This window comes from Odocoileus virginianus, chromosome 17 (assembly GCF_023699985.2).
Source record: "Odocoileus virginianus isolate 20LAN1187 ecotype Illinois chromosome 17, Ovbor_1.2, whole genome shotgun sequence".
Taxonomy (NCBI): Eukaryota; Metazoa; Chordata; class Mammalia; order Artiodactyla; family Cervidae; genus Odocoileus; species Odocoileus virginianus.
Window position 1 is genome coordinate 21,856,913 of NC_069690.1, and position 20,558 is coordinate 21,877,470.

A 20,558-nucleotide genomic window follows, 5' to 3' on the forward strand; every position below is an offset into this window, starting at 1 on the left:
GCGCCCCGGTTGAATGAGGGGAGGGATCCCCAGAAAGCTGCGGTAGGGGGGCGAGTAGGGGGGGCGTCTGTCTCTCGCCGGCGCCCCAGCTCAGCAGACCGGGGGCAGCGAGGCTGAGTCACCGCTCTGCGAGGAGGAGAGGAAGGGGCGCGTCTCCTGGGGCGCCAGCACCTTCGTCCCACTTTCTTGGGAGGATGGCGCAAGAGCCCCAGGAAAAGCCGCAGGGGCTCAGGTCGGTCCTCTAATCGATGCTCCTCCGAAGTGGTTGCGTCTCCATCCGGGCGCAGGCAGGTGCTGCTCGGGGTTCTGCGTACGCCTCTGGCTCCAGCTCTAGCAGTTGCGAGGGGACCCTCGTCCCCTCCACCCTGTCCCCAACCCCACCCCTTTGGGCCCCTCTAACCTGCCGCCTGTCAGTCTCCTCCTTACCTTCCAGTCCATGTCCGTGCATCGTCCATCTGTCGCCCATTGGTCGGTCGGTCCCGCTTACCTGTCGGCTGTGTTGCGCCCGCGCCCGCTCGCCTCCCGCAGCCGGGCTGGCGCGGCGGCTTTTATAGGCGCGCGTAGTACTCGTGCGGCGGCTCATTCATGCGGCCGCGGCTCCTACACACTGACGCGTTGCCGACGTCAGCAGGGAATTTAGGAAACGGGAAGAGGGGCTATTTATAGTGGCGAGGCGGGGGGTGGGGTGGGGTGGTGGGGACTGAGGCGATGGGGAGCTGGGAAGGGGAGGAGGGCGCACGGAAGCAGGAACGGGGAGGGGAGCTCGCGCCCCCCGTACGGGTCTACAAGGGGTTAATTTTCCGGAACTGCGGGCTGGGGGCCAGCGAGAGGACAGTGCAGGGAGTGTGGCCAGGCCCATTATAAATGTATTCACTCTGAGACATCTGGGGGCTCAACCCCAGCCCACCCCCCGGCCTTCCAGGGTCCTCACCCAGTAGCCCCCACTCCCACTCCTCAGTTCCTGGACCCGACGGCTCTGTGACATCACTGGATGCCCTGCGGTGGCGGCGTTATACCCCGCAAGGCTATTGCGGTGTCATCACCCTTGGGCGGGGGCGGGGGGGAGGGGGGTGAGGAAAAAAAGCTGGACCCCTGGAGGGGCCTGTGACATCACCTAAAACGGTGGTGTCAGGGACATGAGGGAAGGAGAGGGGGGTCCAGGGGGTTGTAGGAGGAGGCTGGGCATGGAAGAAAAGGCTCAGTGGGAATCCAGGAGCTAGAGACCCGAGGGAAGGGAGAAAAGTTGAGGAGGGTGGCTTGGACTCCCCAGAAATGAGCAAGAGGGTGCTCTATGGGGGAGGTGGTGGAAAGGTGGCAGGAGAAGGGAGAGGAAGCCTCAGTAAGTGGAAGGGAGAAAGACCAGACCACAGTTTCAGAGCCTGACTCCCAGCAAACCTCATTTAGGACCCATCTGTGGAATGAGGGACTTTGGCAGCTCAGCAGAGAAGAGTCTGGGGGGAGAGTAGCTTGGCTGAGACCCCTTCCTGGAGGAGTAAGAGTTCCTGTAGGTCAGAATTGGTAAGAAAAATCCATGCTACATTAGGCGAAGTTCTCCTGGACAGGAGTAGGGAAATGAATGGTCCTGGCGGAGCCTAGCTCAATCAATTGAGGAAAGTTCTAAATGAGGGAGGGGAGTGTGTTCAGAGAGAGGAGCTGGGTTAGGGTGGAGGGAGGGCAATGCCAGGCCAGGACAGGTGGAACTAGGGAGGGAGGGAGAGGTCAAAGATTAAAGGCAGCTAGGTTGGGGGCAGGTATGTCAGACCCTTCAATACAGATGTAAGGACAGTGTGAGGGTAGGGACTGGGGGAACGGGAATCTGGGAAGATTGTTGAAAAAAAAAACAGTGGCACAGGGGACCCTGGGGTGGGTCTACAGTGGACAGACGCCACTGCACAGAGACCGGGATGATTGGATCCTTGTGGGGCTAGGATCTGGCCTCATCAAGGGGAGGAAAGATTACAGCAGAAATGGGGTCAAAGAGGTCCTGGATACCCTTTACCTAGAGTTGTCAGTTTTTGGCCTCCACTAGTTCTCTTCCCCAGGAATGTCTTCCTGTCTGGGGGAGAACTCCTATTCATCCATCAAAGCCCAGATCTAAGAGCACTTCACAGGAGCCTTCCTGCCTCCCTGCCCCGCATTCTATACACTTTCCCACCTCAGTGTGGCAGCACATCTCTCCGCCAAGATGTCGATGGATGTCCACCTCCCCCAGAGGCTCTCAGCTCCGGAGCCCACAATTTTCATTCTGGGAACCTCACTATTTCCCTAGTGAGCACCCTAAGGCTAGGTTAGGGAGACGGAAAAGAGGACTGTGATCAGATGTACCCAGAACACAGAGGGGAAACAGGGTAAAAACTCTGGACGCAATGGAAGTCAGAAGAACTTGTGGAGACCAGGAGCCGCCTCCTAGCTGAGCAAAGGGAGCCTCTGGGGGGCGCCCGAGACCTTGGTGTCTGATTGGGACCGCGGGTGGCCGCGCCGGCCGCCCCTCAATGAATGACTCAGCCACTACCTCTGGCGGGGGCGTGGGGGCGGAGGATGGCGCGGGGCGGAGGGAGGCTGGTGAACGCGGCCCCCACGGCCCAGCGGCCCTGCGCGGTTGCTAAGCTCTCCAAGGCCTCGGAGAGACGCGATCTGGGCGAACCTCATCGGTTACTATGGTAACTCTGCGCCCCAGCCTCTCGCGCTCTGCGGCTGAGCGAGGCGCAGCCAATCAGAAGCTGCAGGCGTTCTTGGGGACCCACTCCTACCCTCCACGTGTGGGCGGGGGTCAGGAGGTGCGGGGAAGAGGCGGAGCGTGGGCTTCGGAGGCCCACTCAGCCTCACAGGCGCTGGCTGCCGGCCTGATGTGCTGGGGCGGCGCGGGGACACTTCCGGAGTTAGCTGTGCAAGCGCCCGCGCTCCAGCGCCGCGTCCCCTCCCTCCTAGAGGGGGCGTCACCTGCAAGAATTGGACCTTCACATGGGGTGCAGGACCTTGCGGGGGATCCCGGGTTCCAGGCCCTCCTGTGACTTTTCTCTCGACGAGGTCGTTCAAGCTGGTCGTCCCTCAACACGGCTCACACGGGAAATCTGGGGGCTTGGGTCGCTTCTGTGGGACCCCCAAGAGGCGCTGTCCAGCCATTTCCAGTCACCTTTCCTGGGGGCCCTGTAGAGGCCTGCAAGTTCAGGGTGGGGTTTTGGTACCACCTCTGCCCAGGTCATGGAGGGCTCTATATGGCAGTACTCTGAGTATGACAGAAAGCCGGGTCTTGGACTCCGGAAGGGGACAGATGTGTGTCTGCCAACATGAGCGCTCACGGGTGTAAATGCCTGGAGGGGGTCTGGGTGCAAACGGGTCTATTCTGTGCATACCTATCCCACGTGGCTGAGTGAGGTTGGGTGTACTGGGGGGGGGGGGCGGTGGACAAATGGACAGTACCATCCAGGGATATCTAATGACAGCCCCTTAAGAGCTTGTCTATCTTCTTCCTTAGGATTTCGAAAGCCTCCTCCCTTGAAGGCCGGACTTCTGAATTGGGGCAATGTCAGAATTTAGAAATATGTACACAGGAACATTCAGCTCAAAACCCCGGTTTTTGTGGGGCTCGAAGGTCCGGTGCTGGGGCCTCCAGGTGGGCACATCTGGGAGGCTGAATCTGAGAACAGGCCCCCCTCCTGAGTCCAGTTCGGCATCTGCGAGCCTCCATCCCAGGTGCGCAGGAAGGAGGCCGTGGCTGTGCCGCGCAAAGTCCCGCACGGCCGCGAGGTGGCGCCATAGCTGCAGCAGCGCCCGCCGGCCCGGGCCGCTCCAGATAAGAGTGTGCGGAAAGCGCGGCGGGGCTGAGACGCGACCAGGACGCGGGGAGGACGGACCAGCAGGACAGACCGACCGGGGGCCCGGCGGGCGGAGGGCAGCGCAGCGCAGCCACGTCCCCCCCTGGATCCGCCGGCAGCCGGGCCCGGGGCTTCCGACATGCCCCCCAGGTGGGTCCTAGGCTGGGGACCGGGGAGGGACAGGGGACCCGAACAGCCCGGTCCTCGCGCGCTGGCCGCCTGGGGCGCATCCTCCGGCGCGGGCGCCCCCAACGCGGCTGGCGTTCAGGGCTCCGGCTGTCACCCCTAGAGGACTCAGGACCGCCGGGCCGCTGCTCTGCGCCGGGTTCACGGCGGGGTCAGCGGCCCGGGGCCGGCTCTGCCCGCACATGGGCTGGAGAGGCGAGGGGAAGGGAAGGGGAGCTGGCGGGCGGGGCTGGCAGGGGCGCTGCCCTGGCACAGCGCAGCGCCTGGCAGCGGGGCGGGTGGGGCGCCGACTAGGAGCTGCCACCGCCACGGGGAGGGAAGCCCGGCAGGGCTGCGGCCGCAGGTAACGGGCCGCGCGCGAGGCCCTGGGGACCAGGCAGCGAATGGGGTCGGGCGGGCGAGCGGACAGCCGGGGAGCTCAGGGCTCGGTTCAGGCCCGGCAGCCGCTTGGCAGCCGAAATTGGGGGCCGAGAGGAAAAGCTGGGAGCCGAGAGACTGGGGCTGGCGCGCTCCTCCCGGCCTGTCTGAAGTTGGGAAACTTTTCCCCAAGTTTGGGGCGGCGGAGTTCCCGTGGAGAAGGGGCCGAGAGGAGCCGGAGAGGGAGGCGCCGGGCCCGCGAATGCAGAGCGGAGGCCGAGGCCGGGGCCAGGACGCGGGTGGGGCGCAGGCCAGGGTCAGGGCCGCAGCCGGCTGTGCGCCGTGCCCGCCCGGGGCGCTGCCCCCTCCCTCCCCTGGGAGCTGCGTGGCTCCCCCCTCCCCCCCACCTGCTTCCTGCCTCAGCCTCCTGCCCCGATATAACGCCCTCCCCGCGCCGGGCCGGCCTTCGTGCTCTGCCCGCCACGGCAGCCGCTGCCTCCGCTTCCCGCGCCACGGCCGCCGCCCGGGGCCCCAACCGAGGGTCTGACAGCCCCCGGCCAGGGCGGCGCCACGGCGGGCACCGCATTGCCCTCCTCCGGACCTCTTCCCCCAACTGGGGTCACTTCTCTGGAGGCGGGAGGCGCTTTTTCACTCGGCTCCCTTGTATCCCACTTGGGCAAACTTCTCAGCCCTGAATGACTTTTCCTGAAGCGGACATTTTCCTCAAATCGGGTAACTGTTTCCACAAGGGTCGCTTCGCCGGAACAGTTTTCTCCTCGGAAGCCCCCAGAACCCAGGCAGAGTGCCCGGCTGCATCCGGGCCTGGGGGTGCCGGCCAGCCTGGCCTCCTCTCCGCCGGCCGGTCTCGGCTCCTTCTGGTCCAGGCCGGCCGGCCCAGGCGCCCACTCTTGGAGGCCGCGGATTCTCCGCCCGTGCCCAGGCCGCCGTGCTCCATGCCCCTGCCCCTGCCCAGCTGAGGGGAAGGGGAAGTGCCGGGGAGAAGCGCCGGGCTGGGTGCAGGCAGCGAGGGCTCGGTGCGGCTCTGACCCAGCCGGTGTGTGTCCCTGCAGGAGAGTGTGCTGGGCAGACGATGCTGGACACGATGGAGGCGCCCGGCCACTCCAGGCAGCTGCTGCTGCAGCTCAACAACCAGCGCACCAAGGGCTTCTTGTGCGACGTGATCATCGTGGTGCAGAACGCCCTCTTCCGCGCGCACAAAAACGTGCTGGCGGCCAGCAGCGCCTACCTCAAGTCCCTGGTGGTGCACGACAACCTGCTCAACCTGGACCATGACATGGTGAGCCCGGCCGTGTTCCGCCTGGTGCTGGACTTCATCTACACCGGCCGCCTGGCGGATGGCGCGGAGGCTGCGGCGGCGGCCGCCGTGGCCCCGGGGGCCGAGCCGAGCCTGGGTGCCGTGCTGGCCGCCGCCAGCTACCTGCAGATCCCCGACCTCGTGGCGCTGTGCAAGAAACGCCTCAAGCGCCACGGCAAGTACTGCCACCTGCGGGGCGGTGGCGGCGGCGGCGGCGGCTACGCACCCTACGGGAGGCCGGGCCGGGGCCTGCGGGCCGCCACGCCCGTCATCCAGGCCTGCTACTCGTCCCCCGCCGGGCCTCCGCCGCCGCCCACTGCCGAGCCGCCGTCGGGCCCCGAGGCCGCTGTGAACACGCACTGCGCCGAGCTGTACGCCTCGGGTCCCGGCCCGGCCGCCGCGCTCTGTGCCCCGGAGCGCCGCTGCTCCCCGCTCTGCGGCCTGGACCTGTCAAAGAAAAGCCCGCCGGGCTCCGCGCCTCCCGAGCGACAGCCGGGGGAGCGAGAGCTGCCCCCGCGCCCAGACAGCCCTCCCAGCGCCGGCCCCGCCGCCTACAAGGAGCCACCGCTCACCCTGCCGCCGCTGCCGCCACTGCCCTTCCAAAAGCTGGAGGAGGCCGGACCGCCTCCGGATCCATTCCGAGGTGGTGGCGGCAGCCCGGGATCCGAGCCCCCCGGCCGCCCCGACGGGCCCAGCCTCCTCTACCGCTGGATGAAGCACGAGCCAGGCCTGGGCAGCTACGGCGACGAGCTGGGACGCGAGCGCGGCTCCCCCAGCGAACGCTGCGAGGAGCGCGGCGGGGACCCGTCCGTCTCGCCCGGGGGGCCTCCGCTCGGCCTGGCGCCGCCGCCGCGCTACGCGGGCAGCTTGGACGGGCCTGGCGCGGGCGGCGACGGTGACGACTACAAGAGCAGCAGCGAGGAGACGGGCAGCAGCGAGGACCCCAGCCCGCCCGGCGGCCACCTCGAGGGCTACCCGTGCCCGCATCTGGCCTACGGCGAGCCCGAGAGCTTCGGCGACAACCTGTACGTGTGCATCCCGTGCGGAAAGGGCTTCCCCAGCTCGGAGCAGCTGAACGCGCACGTGGAGGCGCACGTGGAGGAGGAGGAGGCGCTGTACGGCCGGGCCGAGGCGGCGGAGGTGGCCGCGGGCGCCGCCGGCCTCGGGCCCCCGTTTGGAGGCGGTGGGGACAAGGTGGCCGGGGCCCCGGGGGGCCTGGGCGAGCTGCTGCGGCCGTACCGCTGCGCGTCGTGCGACAAGAGCTACAAGGACCCGGCCACGCTGCGGCAGCACGAGAAGACGCACTGGCTGACGCGGCCCTACCCCTGCACCATCTGCGGGAAGAAGTTCACGCAGCGCGGGACCATGACGCGCCACATGCGCAGCCACCTGGGCCTCAAGCCCTTCGCGTGCGACGCGTGCGGCATGCGCTTCACGCGCCAGTACCGCCTCACCGAGCACATGCGCATCCACTCGGGCGAGAAGCCTTACGAGTGCCAGGTGTGCGGCGGCAAGTTCGCCCAGCAGCGCAACCTCATCAGTCACATGAAGATGCACGCTGTGGGCGGCGCGGCCGGCGCGGCCGGGGCGCTGGCGGGGCTGGGGGGGCTCCCCGGCGTCCCGGGCCCCGACGGCAAGGGCAAGCTCGATTTCCCCGAGGGCGTCTTTGCCGTGGCGCGCCTCACGGCCGAACAGCTCAGCCTGAAGCAGCAGGACAAGGCGGCTGCAGCCGAGCTGCTGGCTCAGACCACGCACTTCCTGCACGACCCCAAGGTGGCGCTCGAGAGCCTCTACCCGCTGGCCAAGTTCACCGCGGAGCTGGGCCTCAGCCCCGACAAGGCGGCCGAGGTGCTGAGCCAGGGCGCTCACCTGGCCGCCGGCCCCGACGGCCGGACCATCGACCGTTTCTCTCCCACCTAGTGCGCCTCTGGCCTCCGCGTGGCCCCGGCCCGCGGCCCCAGGCGGTGGCGGCGGCGGCCACCAGCAGGCGGGTGCCCCCCTCACCTCCCCGCGCCCGGACGACAGTAGCAGCCCCGGCAGCGTCGCCGCAGGGGCGGCGGCCTCACCTGGCCTCACTGCTTTGTGCCTTAGCCCGGGGGTGGGGGTGGGGGAGGAAACCCCGGGACGGGGGTGGGTTGGGGGAAGGGAGATTTATATTTTTGATATCAGCTTTGACCAAAGGAGACCCCCGGCCCTTCTCCGCCTCTTCCTGTGGTTCGTTGGCCCCCAACCCCCCGGCTCCGTGCTGCTCTGGGGGGGGGTGGGGTGCCACTGTTGGGGCGCTCCCAGCCCTACCTCCGGCCCTTGCGACCACACCCATTCTCACTGTGAATCTCCCCGCTGGGGTCGGAGCGTCGGGCAGAGCTGGGGAGCGGGGAGGGGACTGAGCCGGCCGGAGGGCCCCCCGCCCCAGCCCCCGCCCGCCCCGGGACGGATAATGTGAAGTTCCTCATTTTGCACAAGTGGCACTAGCCCCAGGGCTAACCTTTCCCGCCCTCTGGAGTCAGAGGGCTGAGACAGCCCTGGCCTACCCGGTCTCCCACTCCCGCGGTGGTCCCCCCTCCCTTCCCTGGGGCCCCGGACCGTATTTATTGCATGCGCCCTGGGCGGCCCCCCCGCACCCCGAGCCCAGGCTGGGCTGGGCTGGAACGTGGTCTCTTTAGCTCCCTCCTCCTCGTTTGTATATTTCCTACCTTGTACACAGGCTCTTCCAGAGCCGCTTCCATTTTCTATACTCGAACCAAACAGCAATAAAGCAGTAACCAAGGACCCTGGACCCAGCGGCTCTCTTTGCCCTGCACAAGGAGCTGGGTGGGGCGCACGGGGGTGGGTGCTGGGGCCAGAAGCAGCACCCTCAGACAGGTGCAGTGGCTTGGCCCTTCCCTCCCTGGCCCCAGAGACAGGTCAGCAACAGTTCAGGTGTTTTGTAACTAAAAATTTATTCAGGAAACAAAACCAGGGCTGCAAATGGAACAGAAAGGAGGGATGGGGTCTCCCACCCACCCAGTCATTAACCTTCATCCTGGAGAAGGGATCTCAAAGGAGAGGCCAGGGACCCTATACCTCAAAGCCCAGTCTTCTGAGCCCCGTACCCTCAAATCACTGGCTGTGGCTCTCCTGCTCCCCGTCTTTCTGGCAGAGCCTTGGGCGTTGCGGAGGGCACTGCCTTGCTCCCAGCGTCTCGGCAGGCTGTGGAGTCAGTCAGGCCTCTGGGGGACTCCCTCACTGGTCCCGTTAAGACGGACTCCTTGCTTCGCCTCCAAACCCTGTCTTCCCCTAAGTCCTCCTCCAGCCCTGACCCTGGCCTGGGAGAACACAGTGCCAGCAGGAAGCCTGTGGCGGGAGACTGAGCACAGGTGCCAGCTAGAAGCAACACAGAGCTCCAAGCACAGCCAGAGGGCCCCTGTGCCTTCTAGGGCGGAGCTACCCGCGGGGTGCACGCCCCAGGTCAGGCAGTGCTCCTCGTGGGCACTGGCCTGCCCTACCCTCAGACTAGTCTCAGCGCTTCTCAGAGCACAGGGGCCTGGGAAAGGAGGTCAGGGGCAGGAAAGCGACATTAGGTTCCTGCCACAGGTACCACAGAAGAGTCAGAGAAGCTCCACAGCAAGGGACTGAGGGGCCAGGAAGGTGAGAGGGATGGACTAGAAAGGCGGGGAGGAGGAGGAGGATGGTTCAGGAGGGAGAGAGGGAGGGGGACTTGGGAAGAAATGTTGTGAAGTAGGAAGAGAGCAAAACGAAGGCCACTGAGGGGAGAGGGAGCAGGCAAAGGCAACCCAGGAGGCACGGGTCTGAGAGGGCAGAGAGCCCTTCCCTACAGACCCAGGACCAACTGAGGGGACAGCAGGTGGCGAAGCACAGGGGCCCCGGGCAGCAGGGCAGGGAGAAGAGCAGCGGGGCAGGGGGAGAAGAGCGGAGGGCCTGGGGCTGCTGTTCCGAACCCAACTGGGGCTCCTGGGGGCATCCAGGCCTCAGGGAGACAGACCTCCTGGGCACTCTCCTCACAGCACGACCAAGGCCTCTTGGACACTTTCGGGTCAGGGCTTCTGAAGACTGAGAGGACCCATGGTTTCACCTGCATCTGATGGAAATGCTAACCCCGCCCTGTGCCACCTCCAGCTGAGAAAGTGGCTGCACCTCCAGGCTAAGAGGCCTTCCGTCGGCCCTTGACCTGGACAGAGGGAGGGAGGGAGGCTGGGCACGGGGCGGCCCATCTGGCTCGCCCGCCTGCCGTCACTGCAGCCAGCCATCCTGCCATCCTGGCAGCCCAGGAGGGTCCCAGAACTTCCGCCCACCCCTTAGGAGGGGCTCTGTGAGGAGCAGCTCCCCCACAGCACGGCCACGGCGTGGGTCGGAAGAGGATGGTTTATTGTCTGGGTGGATTGGTGGCTCAGGCACGTGGGCATCTTCTGTGCTACACCGGGCGCCTGGTGGCCTTCTCGGGAACGCTTCCGTGAGGGGGGAGCTGCGCCCCCTCAGCCCACCTGGGCCCACGTGAGGAAGGCCGGGATGTCCCGCACAGGCACGTTCCTGGTCAACGCCTTCACACGCAGGTTCCGGTCATCCGTCAATAGCACCACCTCCCTCAGTAGCCGGATGGGCTCCTCTGTGGGCATGAGAGAGCACGGGGATTCACTGAGGGCAGGACTCGGAGGCCCTGGCTGCCTCTCCTCTTCTGGAGGGGAAAGCAGGTCTGGGGGCTCAAGGCCAACCATTTCTTGGCCCTCCCACAGGGCCTTCCCCTCACAGACGGTGAGCAGAGGGCGCCCCTCCCCTGCGGGCCGAGGGAGGACAGTTTCGGGCTGGGGCTGGCCTTCTGCTATGCACCCCCACCCCCCGCATGTTACTGGGCCACCTCGTGCCCGGTGAGCCCCCCTGCTCGCCAGCCTCCGCAGACCCCTCTTCTCAGGACTCTGAGCTGAGGCAGGAGAAGCAGCCTCCTGTCCCTTCTGACGGCAGGGCTAGTTCTGGGCTCTTAAGACTCTCTTCTGCATCATCTTGCCTGCTTCAAGGCCAGCAGACTGATGCTTGAGGTATTCAGAAGTAGGAAATGCAAGATGGAATATGAAACATATCCAGGGCTCCCAGGACGTGAGGAGGGGTGCTAACTCTGAGGAGAGGAGGGCAAGGGTCCCCTGGCAGAGGCCAGCCAAGATGGCCCTGAGGCTAGAGCCCAAAGATTCCCACCATTAAATAAAAGTAATCCATGTCTATGGCATAAACCTCTTAAACACAGAAGAAGGAAGGTAAAGTTGATTGTCCTCCCTGTGATCTTCCTCATGTCTCTGTCTTGTCCCAGGGTAAGCTGTATATGTTTCCAGATTTCTTTATGCACATTTACAAGTCTACATACTTGTCATGTAAGTTTTCCTGTAATGTTACAGTCATACTAGCCGTACTTACTTCACTGAAATTCTAAAGATCTTTCTATGTCAGCACAAACAGAGCGCCTTCATTCTTTTTAGATGACTTTTTTTTTTTTAAAGCAGGATGTCTTTCCCCCTAATTCCTTAACCTTTTAATACTAATGTATCGGGGAGAATTTAAACTGGGGCCAAGGACTCTCACAAGTGACATCCCCACCCCCATTAAGGCCCCCCGGATGGCAGGTCCACTCCTCATCCCCAGGCAGGCAGGCAGGCAGTGAGGCCCAGGAAATGTCCTGTAGGGCTTCCTGATCACGGGGGCCTGGCGGGGCTGGGGGACTGCAAATATCCGTGTCGGACCTGAGCAGTTTCAGGCTTGCCAGCTCCAGGCAGGGAGGCTGTGAGCTGGCTGTCAGCCGTGGGAGGAGTCTGGGGGAAGAGGGAGGAGAGGCTCTCGGGGTTGATGGTGGTGAAAGAAGGGGAGCAGCGGAAGGAGGGTGTGGTGGGAGGTGAGCGGCCGTGGCGGGCTGAGAGGGTGAGGAAGGCGGCCCTGGGCCGAGGAGATGCTCTGAGACACGAAGCTTGGGGGTGTGGGCGGGGCGGGGCAGGGTGACAGGCAGTGCCCTGCAGGGCTCGAAGTGGGCGGCCCGGGTCTGTCCACAGCCCCACCGCTCCTGCCCTGGGACTCAGACCAGGAGAGTCCCAGGCCTCGTGGCAGCCAACCGAGGCCCAGCGTTGCTGGCAGGGGTCTGCAGGGGTTTCTGTGGATACTTTGAGACATTTTGAACAATAAACATCCTCTGTTTTGACACTGGTAACTTCACTTTGTTAGAAACCAGAGACTGTCATCCTGTCAGGCCCCATCCGCCATAATCCACATGATTTTAAAATTCAACATCGTTTACACATAAACATTTGGTGATGGTTTCTCTGTGAATCTGACAAGTTAATCTGCTAAGAATTCACAATGACAAATGGGGTTTGATTACACCAGCCGTTGCTGATGTAATTCTGATAGGGGCGGTCCCCAGGATGCCAATGGGTTCCTGTAGGCTGTTGGGGGTGAAGTGGGGGGTGGGGAGACTAGGGCCAAAGCCAAAATGTGTCTCTGCCGAGAAAGAAACAGCTCTGAGGCTGGGTGGGGCCACAGCGGTATCTGAACCGTACTTCCCAACAAGGCCTTCTGCAGTCCTGCAGACCTCGCCCTCAGAAGGTGCCCCTCCAGGAAGCTGCCTGGGAGCAGAGCCCCACCCCTCCGCTGGGCTCAGCCAGGCTCCTCTCTGCGGATCCGCCCCTTAGGGACAGTGCAGGCGCACCAGGTAGCAGGACCCCTCTGAGGAGCAGCAGCTGTGGGCGTGTTACCCGCCTCAGGTGCAGGGGCGTGGGCAGCATGCTCGGAGCTGAAGCGGGCGGGCGGAGGGCTGGAGGGAAGACAGTCCCGGGCCCGCCTGGCAGCAGGGCGGGAAAAGCGAGCAGAGGCGAGCTGGGCAACCTCAATGCAGAGAAGAGGACAAGAAGGCCACAGACATGCAGACAAGAGACCAAGAGGTGAGAATTGTCAGCTGTGCAGATGCCACTGAGCTAGGACAGCCTAGGAATTCCTTCCAGAAGAAGAAATGTCTGGAGTCCTGGGAGCCAGGAGCAGAACACCTGAGCCTCGCTGACTCTCAGAGGCCAGCTCAGGCAAGAGATGGTTCTGGGATGAGGGTGAGGTGCTCAAGCACCCCAAAGAGTCTCTGGCCCCCCCTGACGGGCTTTGGCTCACCAAAAGCGTTTGGAAAACCGGGCTGAGGGCTTCATCTGCAAGGTCTCACCTGCCTCCAAAGTGCTATGTCACAGAACCAGAGAGACAGGAAGAAAAGGACCACTAGTAGTTGGGGAAGTACTTCCACCCCCACCTGATACAGGGTAAACATTCACGGATGAATTGAGAGGGTGAGCATGGCCAAGGACAGGGAGGTGGGGCCCTAGGCACCGCTAGGGACTGTCCTCAGAGCAGCAGAGGGCTGGGCTCAGGAGACCATGGCCGGAATAAGCTACAGTGAATCATGAAGACATTCTTACTGTCAGAGAACTCACTGAGGACCCAAGAAAGGAAATGGATGCATGCAGAGCAGCAAAGTTCACTGCCTGAAGCCCAGTTTCCTGGGCGAGGCCCGTCCTTAGCTGGCTGAGGGTCCACCTGAGGCTGGGGGAGTCGGGGGAGGGGTCTGACTTCCAGCATGGGGTGGTGTGTGTGTGGGGGAACTGGGCTGGCCTCAGGCTTCATCCCTGATTTTTACACTTTACAGGCCACAGTTAGGGAAGGTACCCTTCCCCAGGGCTGAGGCAGGTAGGATGAGGTAGGGAGGGAAGGGAAGGTCCCGAGGTGGAGGGAGCGTGCTACCTTTGTTGGCAGGCATGAAGTCCTTCGCCTTGTCTTTACAGTAGTGGAGGCAGCAGGAGAGGATCAGGTCATCGTTGTTACCCTGGAGGAAGACAGGGTGAGTGCCGCTGGGTCACATCTCGGTGTCCCGCCCATCCACGCCCTGGCCCTGCTTGGCCAGGTCCCACCGTGCCGAGAGTGACCCAGGGGACAAGGAACCCCCTCCTGGGCCTCAATGGCGGTTGCCCCCTGGGGGCAGGAGGTCCAGACTGAGGGGCCAGCCTCGAGCCCCTCCCTCCTGGGGCCCCTGTTCTGAAGGTTGACTCGAGCGTTCCTGTTTTGCCCTGGGTCTCACCAGCTGGCCAGTGATGTCCTCGCTGCGGAAGGCGATGGATTCGAGTTCATTGCCACGGCTGGTCAGGGCCCGCAGGCAAGAGTCCCGACTCTCGAATCGCCGCTCGAGGAACTCAATGGACTTCCGGGCCTTTTCTTGCACCACGCGGGCATAGCCCCCGGCCCGGTGGTCTGTCTCCTGCCCCTTGGCCAGGCCGTCCAGCTCATTGATCACTGAGGAGACACAGTCCCAGAAGGAATCAGACTCAGCAATTGCGTCTGTCTTGTCTGTCTGCACTCGAGGCCTTGCTTTCCCAGGCAGCTCCTCCCTGACCCTGGAGGCCACGTGGCCCCACAGGAGTCTTCCCGTGAAACCAGGGGCCCTTGGAGGGCAAGAAGTGCCCTCCATGTTCCAAGTGTTCTCTCCTTTTTCTGCCTCTTCCCCTGGGCCCCACCCTTCTCCTGGGAGGAATTTACAGGGATTTTCTGGAGCTGCTGTATCCAGAAGAAGAAACCGGGCCCCTCCATCACATTCCTCAGTTACAGAATCAAATTGAGAGGGTCCCTCGGGAGAGGCAGGGGTATGCAGCAGCTAGAGAGAGGGGCACCCTCCCTCATCAGCCTGGGCCCCTGCACAGCCATCCAAGAGGGGCCCAGTTCTCTGCCTGCCCCTGGCAGAGCGCAGGGAGGTCACGGGGTGGGAAGTGGGGTCATGGTCTCACATGCAGGGACCCTGCTAGTCCCCTGAACCATCCCCTTGGCACTTCTACCTCCTCTGATACTGCACGTGTGTGTGTGTCTGCCTGCCTATGTGTCTGGGACACGGCTTCATTTTCTGGTGAAGATTCTTTCCAAAATTCCAGCCAAGAGCCTGAGGTCAAGTGGGAAATATGCACTCCTTGGGGGCTCCGGGAGAGTTTGGGGTCTGAGGCCTCTCCTCAGCACAGTGATTCATGGCTCGGGGAGTCGGCGTGAGCACGCTGTTCCATGGTGAGCCTGGCACTCACTGTCTGGGTATTCAGAGACACTTTCTGGAAAGTGCCCATGTGGGAACACGCGCGCACACACACACACACACACACACACCCATGCCTTCAGCAACCTGAGGCTGCAGTGTCCACACAACATATGGCTGAGGTTGCGGAGTAGTGGTGGCTGAGTGTATGGTACACCAAACAGAACATCAAACGTGAAAAACTGGTGTTCTATCCCAAAATCTGCTTTCCTGCTTCCAAATTAAACAGGCTTCAAAGGGGAAGCTTGTTTGTGCTTCTGCACCAGGCGGGGCTTCTCGATGCTGGGGTCAGGCCTAAAGAGCACGGAGCAGGTTAAAGAGCACAAGAAACAAGCAGGGAGGCTGTCGGCTTAACCCTCTGTGCTCTGGGCACAGGGCAGGGGCCCGCTCTCCCGTGACAGAGCTGGCATTTCCTGGTGCCCCTGGGGGCCGACTATCCTATAGCTACCATCTCCTCTGGGTCTTCTTATTATTTGCTCCCTCCCCACATAATCTGGCTTCCCCCACTGACCCATAAGCTCATCAAGGCCAAAGGCTGCAGCTCTACCTTTCACGGGCCCCCTCGGGAACAAGGAGCCTGAGCACATGGTAGGGGCACCATCAGTGCTGGTAACCGAGAACTCGTTGGGCTGGGGTGGTGTCTGAGGCTCCTTCCAAGACATAGATGAGCAACCTGAGACATGGCCGCCTCTCTCAGTTACCCCATTTCCTGACCATCCAGCAAAGAGCGGCCAATTCCGTTTCTTACCCCTGAAAATCTCCCAGGCAGGTGGGCACTGGGACTTGCTCTCCTGAAAGCCGCTCCACCCGGGACCCGGCAAGGGCAGAGGGGTGGCTGCCACAACGTGAGGGTCTGACTCGGCCCTGGGGAGACGAGCTGCTCTACTTCTGAAGAACAGAAAACCTTCCCGTGGGTCTCAGGGCCTGGGCTGAAGAGGCTCTGGCCAGGCCACATGGGGAGGGGGAAGGAAGACAGGGAGGGTGGAGGCGGGCCGAGGGCCGCTTCAGTGCCAACATTCTCAGGTGGTGCTAACGTGTTTCCCACAACCCCCCAGGGTTCTACAGCCCCTGCAGGGGCGGATGTTTCCTGCCCTTTGTTTCCACCCTCATCTGGCACTCAGGCACTGGGGACTGGGAGGGAAGGCCCAGTGGAACATCTTGGCATGGATGTCAGAGGTGGCTTGGCAGGCAGACGGCCAGTCTGGCAGACCGTCCAGAGGCCAGGGCTTCCAAACTTGTTCCAAGTGGCTGCTGAGAGGGGACATTAAGCAACCTGGGCTTCCCAGTCGTCTCCCAGACCCCCTCCCTCCAGAGGACAGCTCTTGGCTCTATCAGCTATATGAGCTGTACAGACAGGAGCCCGGGGCCCCTCCTGAAGCCGACCCACCACAGGGCTCTGAGAACCAGGGGTGCCTTAGACAGTCCCTGGAGAGGGCCCAGCTGGGCTCCTCCGGCCTGAGGCTGGAAGCACGCGAGCCGGCCCTGAGATGCTGACCCTGTACCAGCAAACAGCGACCAGACAGTGGTGAGGGCCCAAGTGGCAGGAATCCACAGGCGAGAGCCAAGGGCTTGCGCTGGAGGGCCTCCATTGGCCTGGCCTTAGGGTGACACTGGCCAGAAGAACGCTACCTCGAACCAACAGAATGATCGTGAAAAGCTACGAGCCCATCAGACCAAAGGCATCTAACCACTTCAAAATCCTCCCAGCCTCCCTGCCAGACCACCCAGCAGCACTGCCGTTATCTGCCAGGGCTGAGTGTTTACCAATAACGGGAACCAGCTTTGCTGTTTTACTGCGAGCTTTATAAGGATAAAAACAAGGGCTGGGCTTGGGCAGCCTCTGGTTGCTGGGACACAGGAGTCCATTTGCTCAAGCAGTTTAAGCCACGGATCAGCCATAATAATTCGAACTGCTTTGATTATTAAACAGTCTTCCTTGCCCCATGCATTCCCAACTTCCCTGCAAATCCCGTCTTACACACACGGCGGGGCGTGCCTGCAGAGGGGCCCCGTTGCGCACGGGCAGGGCGGGCCCAGCCCTGACTCACCGATGAGGGGCACCACCAGGATGTAGTTCCGGCTCTCCAGCAGCTGCGCCAGGCTGGCCAGGTGGTCAATGAAGCCGTTGGTGTCTGGGACGAGGAACAAGGGTCTGATCTCGAGCTCCATCTGCCTCACGTGACTCTGGTCCTCCAGGACAGCCTACGGGGACGCCGAGTGGTGAATGAGCAGGCCAGCGGCGGGCCAGCCCAGGCCCTGACTCCACCGTGTGTGTCAGCGCCCTGCCCCTCGGCCTTGCCCCCCACTCCAGAGGGACAGCCAGCCCCCCGGGAGGCTGGCCCAAGACAAACCCAGGGAGACCAAATGGCCTGGGGAACTGGGTGTGATTAAAACCCCGCGTGGGACTGAGAAGGGACCCTGATGGCATTCAAAATAATGGGGCTCTGAAAGGCAGGCCTGGGGCTAAAAATCAACGAGGCGCACGAGAGTGGTTTCACACGCACTACTGAGAACATAGGAGGTACTTCTTAATCCAGATACTTTAAATGTACACATATACTCGGACAGAATTTGTCATTTCCATTTACTTCACTGTGCAGTTAAGAAAGAAAGAAAGAAAAAAGAACCACCTCAAAACCTATGCAAAAAAAGTGATGCTGACAACTAATAACTGGTACCCAGAGTGGCAGGAGTCCACATGGCGGGACCAATGACTTCCCAAGTCACATGTCTGCAGAGAATGACATCCGGACTGTCGAGAACGAAGGCTGTCTTCCCCCGACCAGCCCGGGGCTCCCTAAGCAGAGGTGTCTGTGATCCACCCGCGCTGCTTTGCCACAACTCTGTACAATCTATACTGTTTGTTTACTTGGTGTTTTTCTTTAGATGGACTTCGAATCAACTCACTTTTGTGGCTCAGCAAATAACATACGTGGTATCGGGAGTCTGAGCGCCCAAGCATGTTTACCAGTTCAAGCTGAATTTCCGCAGCCAAGAGTCAGCGTGTCTCCTACGCATCACTAAAAAAAAACCCCTCGGGTAGCACCAGTGGTCTGGGCCGCACCCCTCGGAAAGCTCATGGCCTGGAGCCTGTCAGTCTCATACGTTCCCATCTTTCAGGGCAGCTTCCATACCCATCTGGAAGAGCCCAATTTTCTCAAGTCTGACAGGGCACACGTGGCAGAGGCCCTGGGAGATAGGCTTTGGGTCCACCTGTCACTGCGGGGCCTGGCCACTCTCTGGCTGCTTCGTCTTCTGGGGACCACAGCCAGGAAGCAAGCTGGTTTGTGGGCATCTGCCCAGACCCCGTGCCCCCTGTGTGTGGAGCTGGAGAGCACCCGGCACGCAGGTCCCAGCCCTGCCCTGCCCTCCTGTGGCCTCCTGCCACACACCAACTGGCAGGCACACAGACACGAGCCCTGAGCAGGGGAGCAGATGTGCGTGCCAACTGAGATGGGGCCCACGGGTTGGGCCCTGGCCACTAACAGTCAGTGAGGAAGGTGTTCAGGTTTCACTGGCAGTGACAGTAAAACTGAAAGGGCATGCCTCCGAATGCCGGGGGTGGCTCCTCTGTGACCTGCTGGGGACCTTTCCCTTTGAGTAAGTTGCTGCTGCCACTGCCACCACAGCTGGTGGAAGGCACAGGGCGCTGGCGGGCATGAGAAACGCGGCCCGGGGCTTGCCTGCAAAGTCTCCTGCGGCTCTCACTCGGGAAGGGAAAGCACCTGGCCTGTGGGCCACCTTCCCAGGAACCTGGGTCCCCAGCCCTCCCCCTGGGGCTGCCAGCTAGAGAGTGACACACGTTCCATCGAACTCAGTCTGGGCATTTAAATATCACTTCTCACTGTGAGGAAGTCGACACAGAACACGTGTGATGGCGTGGGTATTTTGTGAGGACAAGAAACGGTCCTGCTCAGGCTCAGTGAGCACCCTAGCCTTTGCTCACGGGTGGGGCTCCAGCCTCTCCTCCCGTCACTCCTCTTCCCAGGCCTGGGCTCTCCACCAGCCTGTCCACTGCCAGGAACGTTCTCTTGGTGTCCTGGGCCCCCAAACCTCTGTCTTTCTCAGTGAGAAGGGACAGGATGAGCCCTGATGTCAGGTTCGCCTGAGCACGGCATCTCTGCCGCCGCCTCCCCCACTCGGACCCCTGTCACATCTTAGTTTTCCTGCCTCCAGAAGTGACCCTCCGGCCCTCAGGCTGACCCTAAGGAAGTGGCACTGGCTGCCCTTTCTACCCTGAGGGAACAATGAGCTCCCAAGACCTCGGACCATCCTTCCTCATTGGGAGGGCTCTTAGGCCAGGTGGCCGAGGGAGGCGGGGGGCTGAGCCCGCTTGGGTGTTTTGATGACAGGACGGAAGAAAAATCTAGGCACAAGGTCCAGGGAAGTGTGCGCCGTCTGAGTTCCTTGAGCGCTGGCTCAGGGCCAGAAAGGTGAACGGAGGCCACAGCATTGTGGGGAGGTGGCAGCCAGGCTGGGTCCCCAGGGGTGGGTGGGACCGAGCTGCTGAGGGTGGTCGGGGCTGTGCTGCCACCATCCGGTCCCGGGGACACCCGCGGACAACTTCCCTTAACCTGGTTTCTGCCCAGTGACTCACTGCATGCCTGCTTCCTGTTCCCCACATGCCCTCCTGGGTCTCAGGAGACTCGATGAAGCTGCTCCCCCTTCTTTTGGGGGTACCAGTAGGCCTCTGGAGGGGGGGGTCATGCCTGGGTCATGACACTAGCCCAGTCCCCTTAAGAGAATTCAGACGAGGGAGGATTGGGAATCGCAGGCCCTTGTCTGTGGGTGTCGGTGTTTCCGGCCCTCTGAGTGGCGCTGTGTGTGTGTGTGTGTGTGTGTGTGTGTGTATGTGTGTGTGTTTAGCATTTGCCCTCCCAACTTTTCCAGATTTTACCCGTCAGATTCCTGGCAGCTGTGCACGGCGCCTGTGCCGGCCGTCACGTCCCACTCTGATCCCTGGGTCGCACGGTGAGAGAAGGACACAGGATGCGCAGGGAGTGAAAAAGTGATGTCGGTGGGGCGAGTGCCAAGTCCCCACTCAGAGCCATGGGACGCTCGGGGAGAGGGGGAAGCATGCTGCCGCGGAGTTCAGAGGCCGGTAGTGAGATTTATTTTTGTTTGTATGAGCAAAAAGCTGCAGAAGCCTCTGGTGGGGGTGAGGGGGGCGCAACTGGAATGCTGTGATTCAGACAGACTGGCCCTGGCCCCGAGTCCAGTGTGCGACCCGGAAGGAGAGGCCCTTAGGAGCCCTTCCTGCTGCGGTGAAGGCTGGGCCGCAGAGGTCCCCTGATGCGGAGCTGGGAGCCCTAGGGAAAGCGTGGACACGCTGGATCAGACCAGGGGCGACAGGCACCACGAAGTCATCCAGTGTGAGGAAGCAAAGAACTCAACTCTGTGTCTGGAAGGCACTCAGTAACCAACTTTCTCTGAAGCCCAGAGGCACCCTGGAGCAAGCAGGCTAGTGGGGACCTGGGAGGGGGCTGGTCCACAGCAACATCTGAGGAGGAAGCTACCGGGCCGGGGTCCCCAGAAAGGGCTCCCTCACAGGTTAACTTCCTCCTTCGATGTGCTGGGGATGACTGGGGGAGGCTGACCCTTTTAGAAATTGAGACACTGAGAGTTACAAATAAAGGTACCGCCGTTAGTTCACACGGGAGTCGTGGAACTGGAGGAACTCGGGTCACAGAGCAGCGCCAGGTCAAGAGTAGGCCTTCCTCCTGCTCAGGGCTCCACAGGGACTGCAGCCACAGGCTGATGGGACTGTTGATCCCTGGGCCTCTCTGGCCAGACCAATGTCTTCACCAGA

General features: G+C 62.3%; 2 protein-coding genes across 9 annotated transcripts in view; one reads left to right on the top strand and one right to left on the bottom strand.

The window, feature by feature from the left end:
* The first annotated feature begins 1,119 nt into the window (after positions 1–1,119).
* HIC1 (HIC ZBTB transcriptional repressor 1) lies at positions 1,120–8,442 on the top strand. 4 transcript variants are annotated; one of them, XM_070478851.1, is made up of 3 exons: positions 1,120–1,518; positions 3,476–3,965; positions 5,429–8,442. In XM_070478851.1, exons 2-3 carry the CDS (start codon positions 3,524–3,526, stop codon positions 7,591–7,593), a joined length of 2,607 nt encoding a protein of 868 aa, XP_070334952.1. In that variant the 5' UTR covers positions 1,120–1,518; positions 3,476–3,523; the 3' UTR covers positions 7,594–8,442. The 4 variants fall into 4 exon arrangements, with proteins under 4 accessions (XP_070334952.1, XP_070334953.1, XP_020765439.2 ...); XM_070478852.1 differs by lacking the exon at positions 1,120–1,518 and adding an exon at positions 2,857–3,027; XM_020909780.2 differs by lacking the exon at positions 1,120–1,518 and having other exon boundaries at positions 3,393–3,965.
* Positions 8,443–8,593: 151 nt separating this feature from the next.
* SMG6 (SMG6 nonsense mediated mRNA decay factor) overlaps positions 8,594–20,558 on the bottom strand; it is a 197,074-nt gene continuing 185,109 nt past the window's right edge. For all 5 annotated transcript variants that reach the window (XM_020909771.2, XM_020909772.2, XM_020909770.2 and 2 more), the window contains 4 exons: positions 16,798–16,951; positions 13,757–13,968; positions 13,423–13,504; positions 8,594–10,276 (listed from right to left, as the gene is read on the bottom strand). In XM_020909771.2, coding sequence (XP_020765430.2) covers positions 10,146–10,276; positions 13,423–13,504; positions 13,757–13,968; positions 16,798–16,951 — 579 coding nt within the window. In that variant the 3' untranslated portion in view covers positions 8,594–10,145. The remainder of the gene's footprint in view (positions 10,277–13,422; positions 13,505–13,756; positions 13,969–16,797; positions 16,952–20,558) is intronic.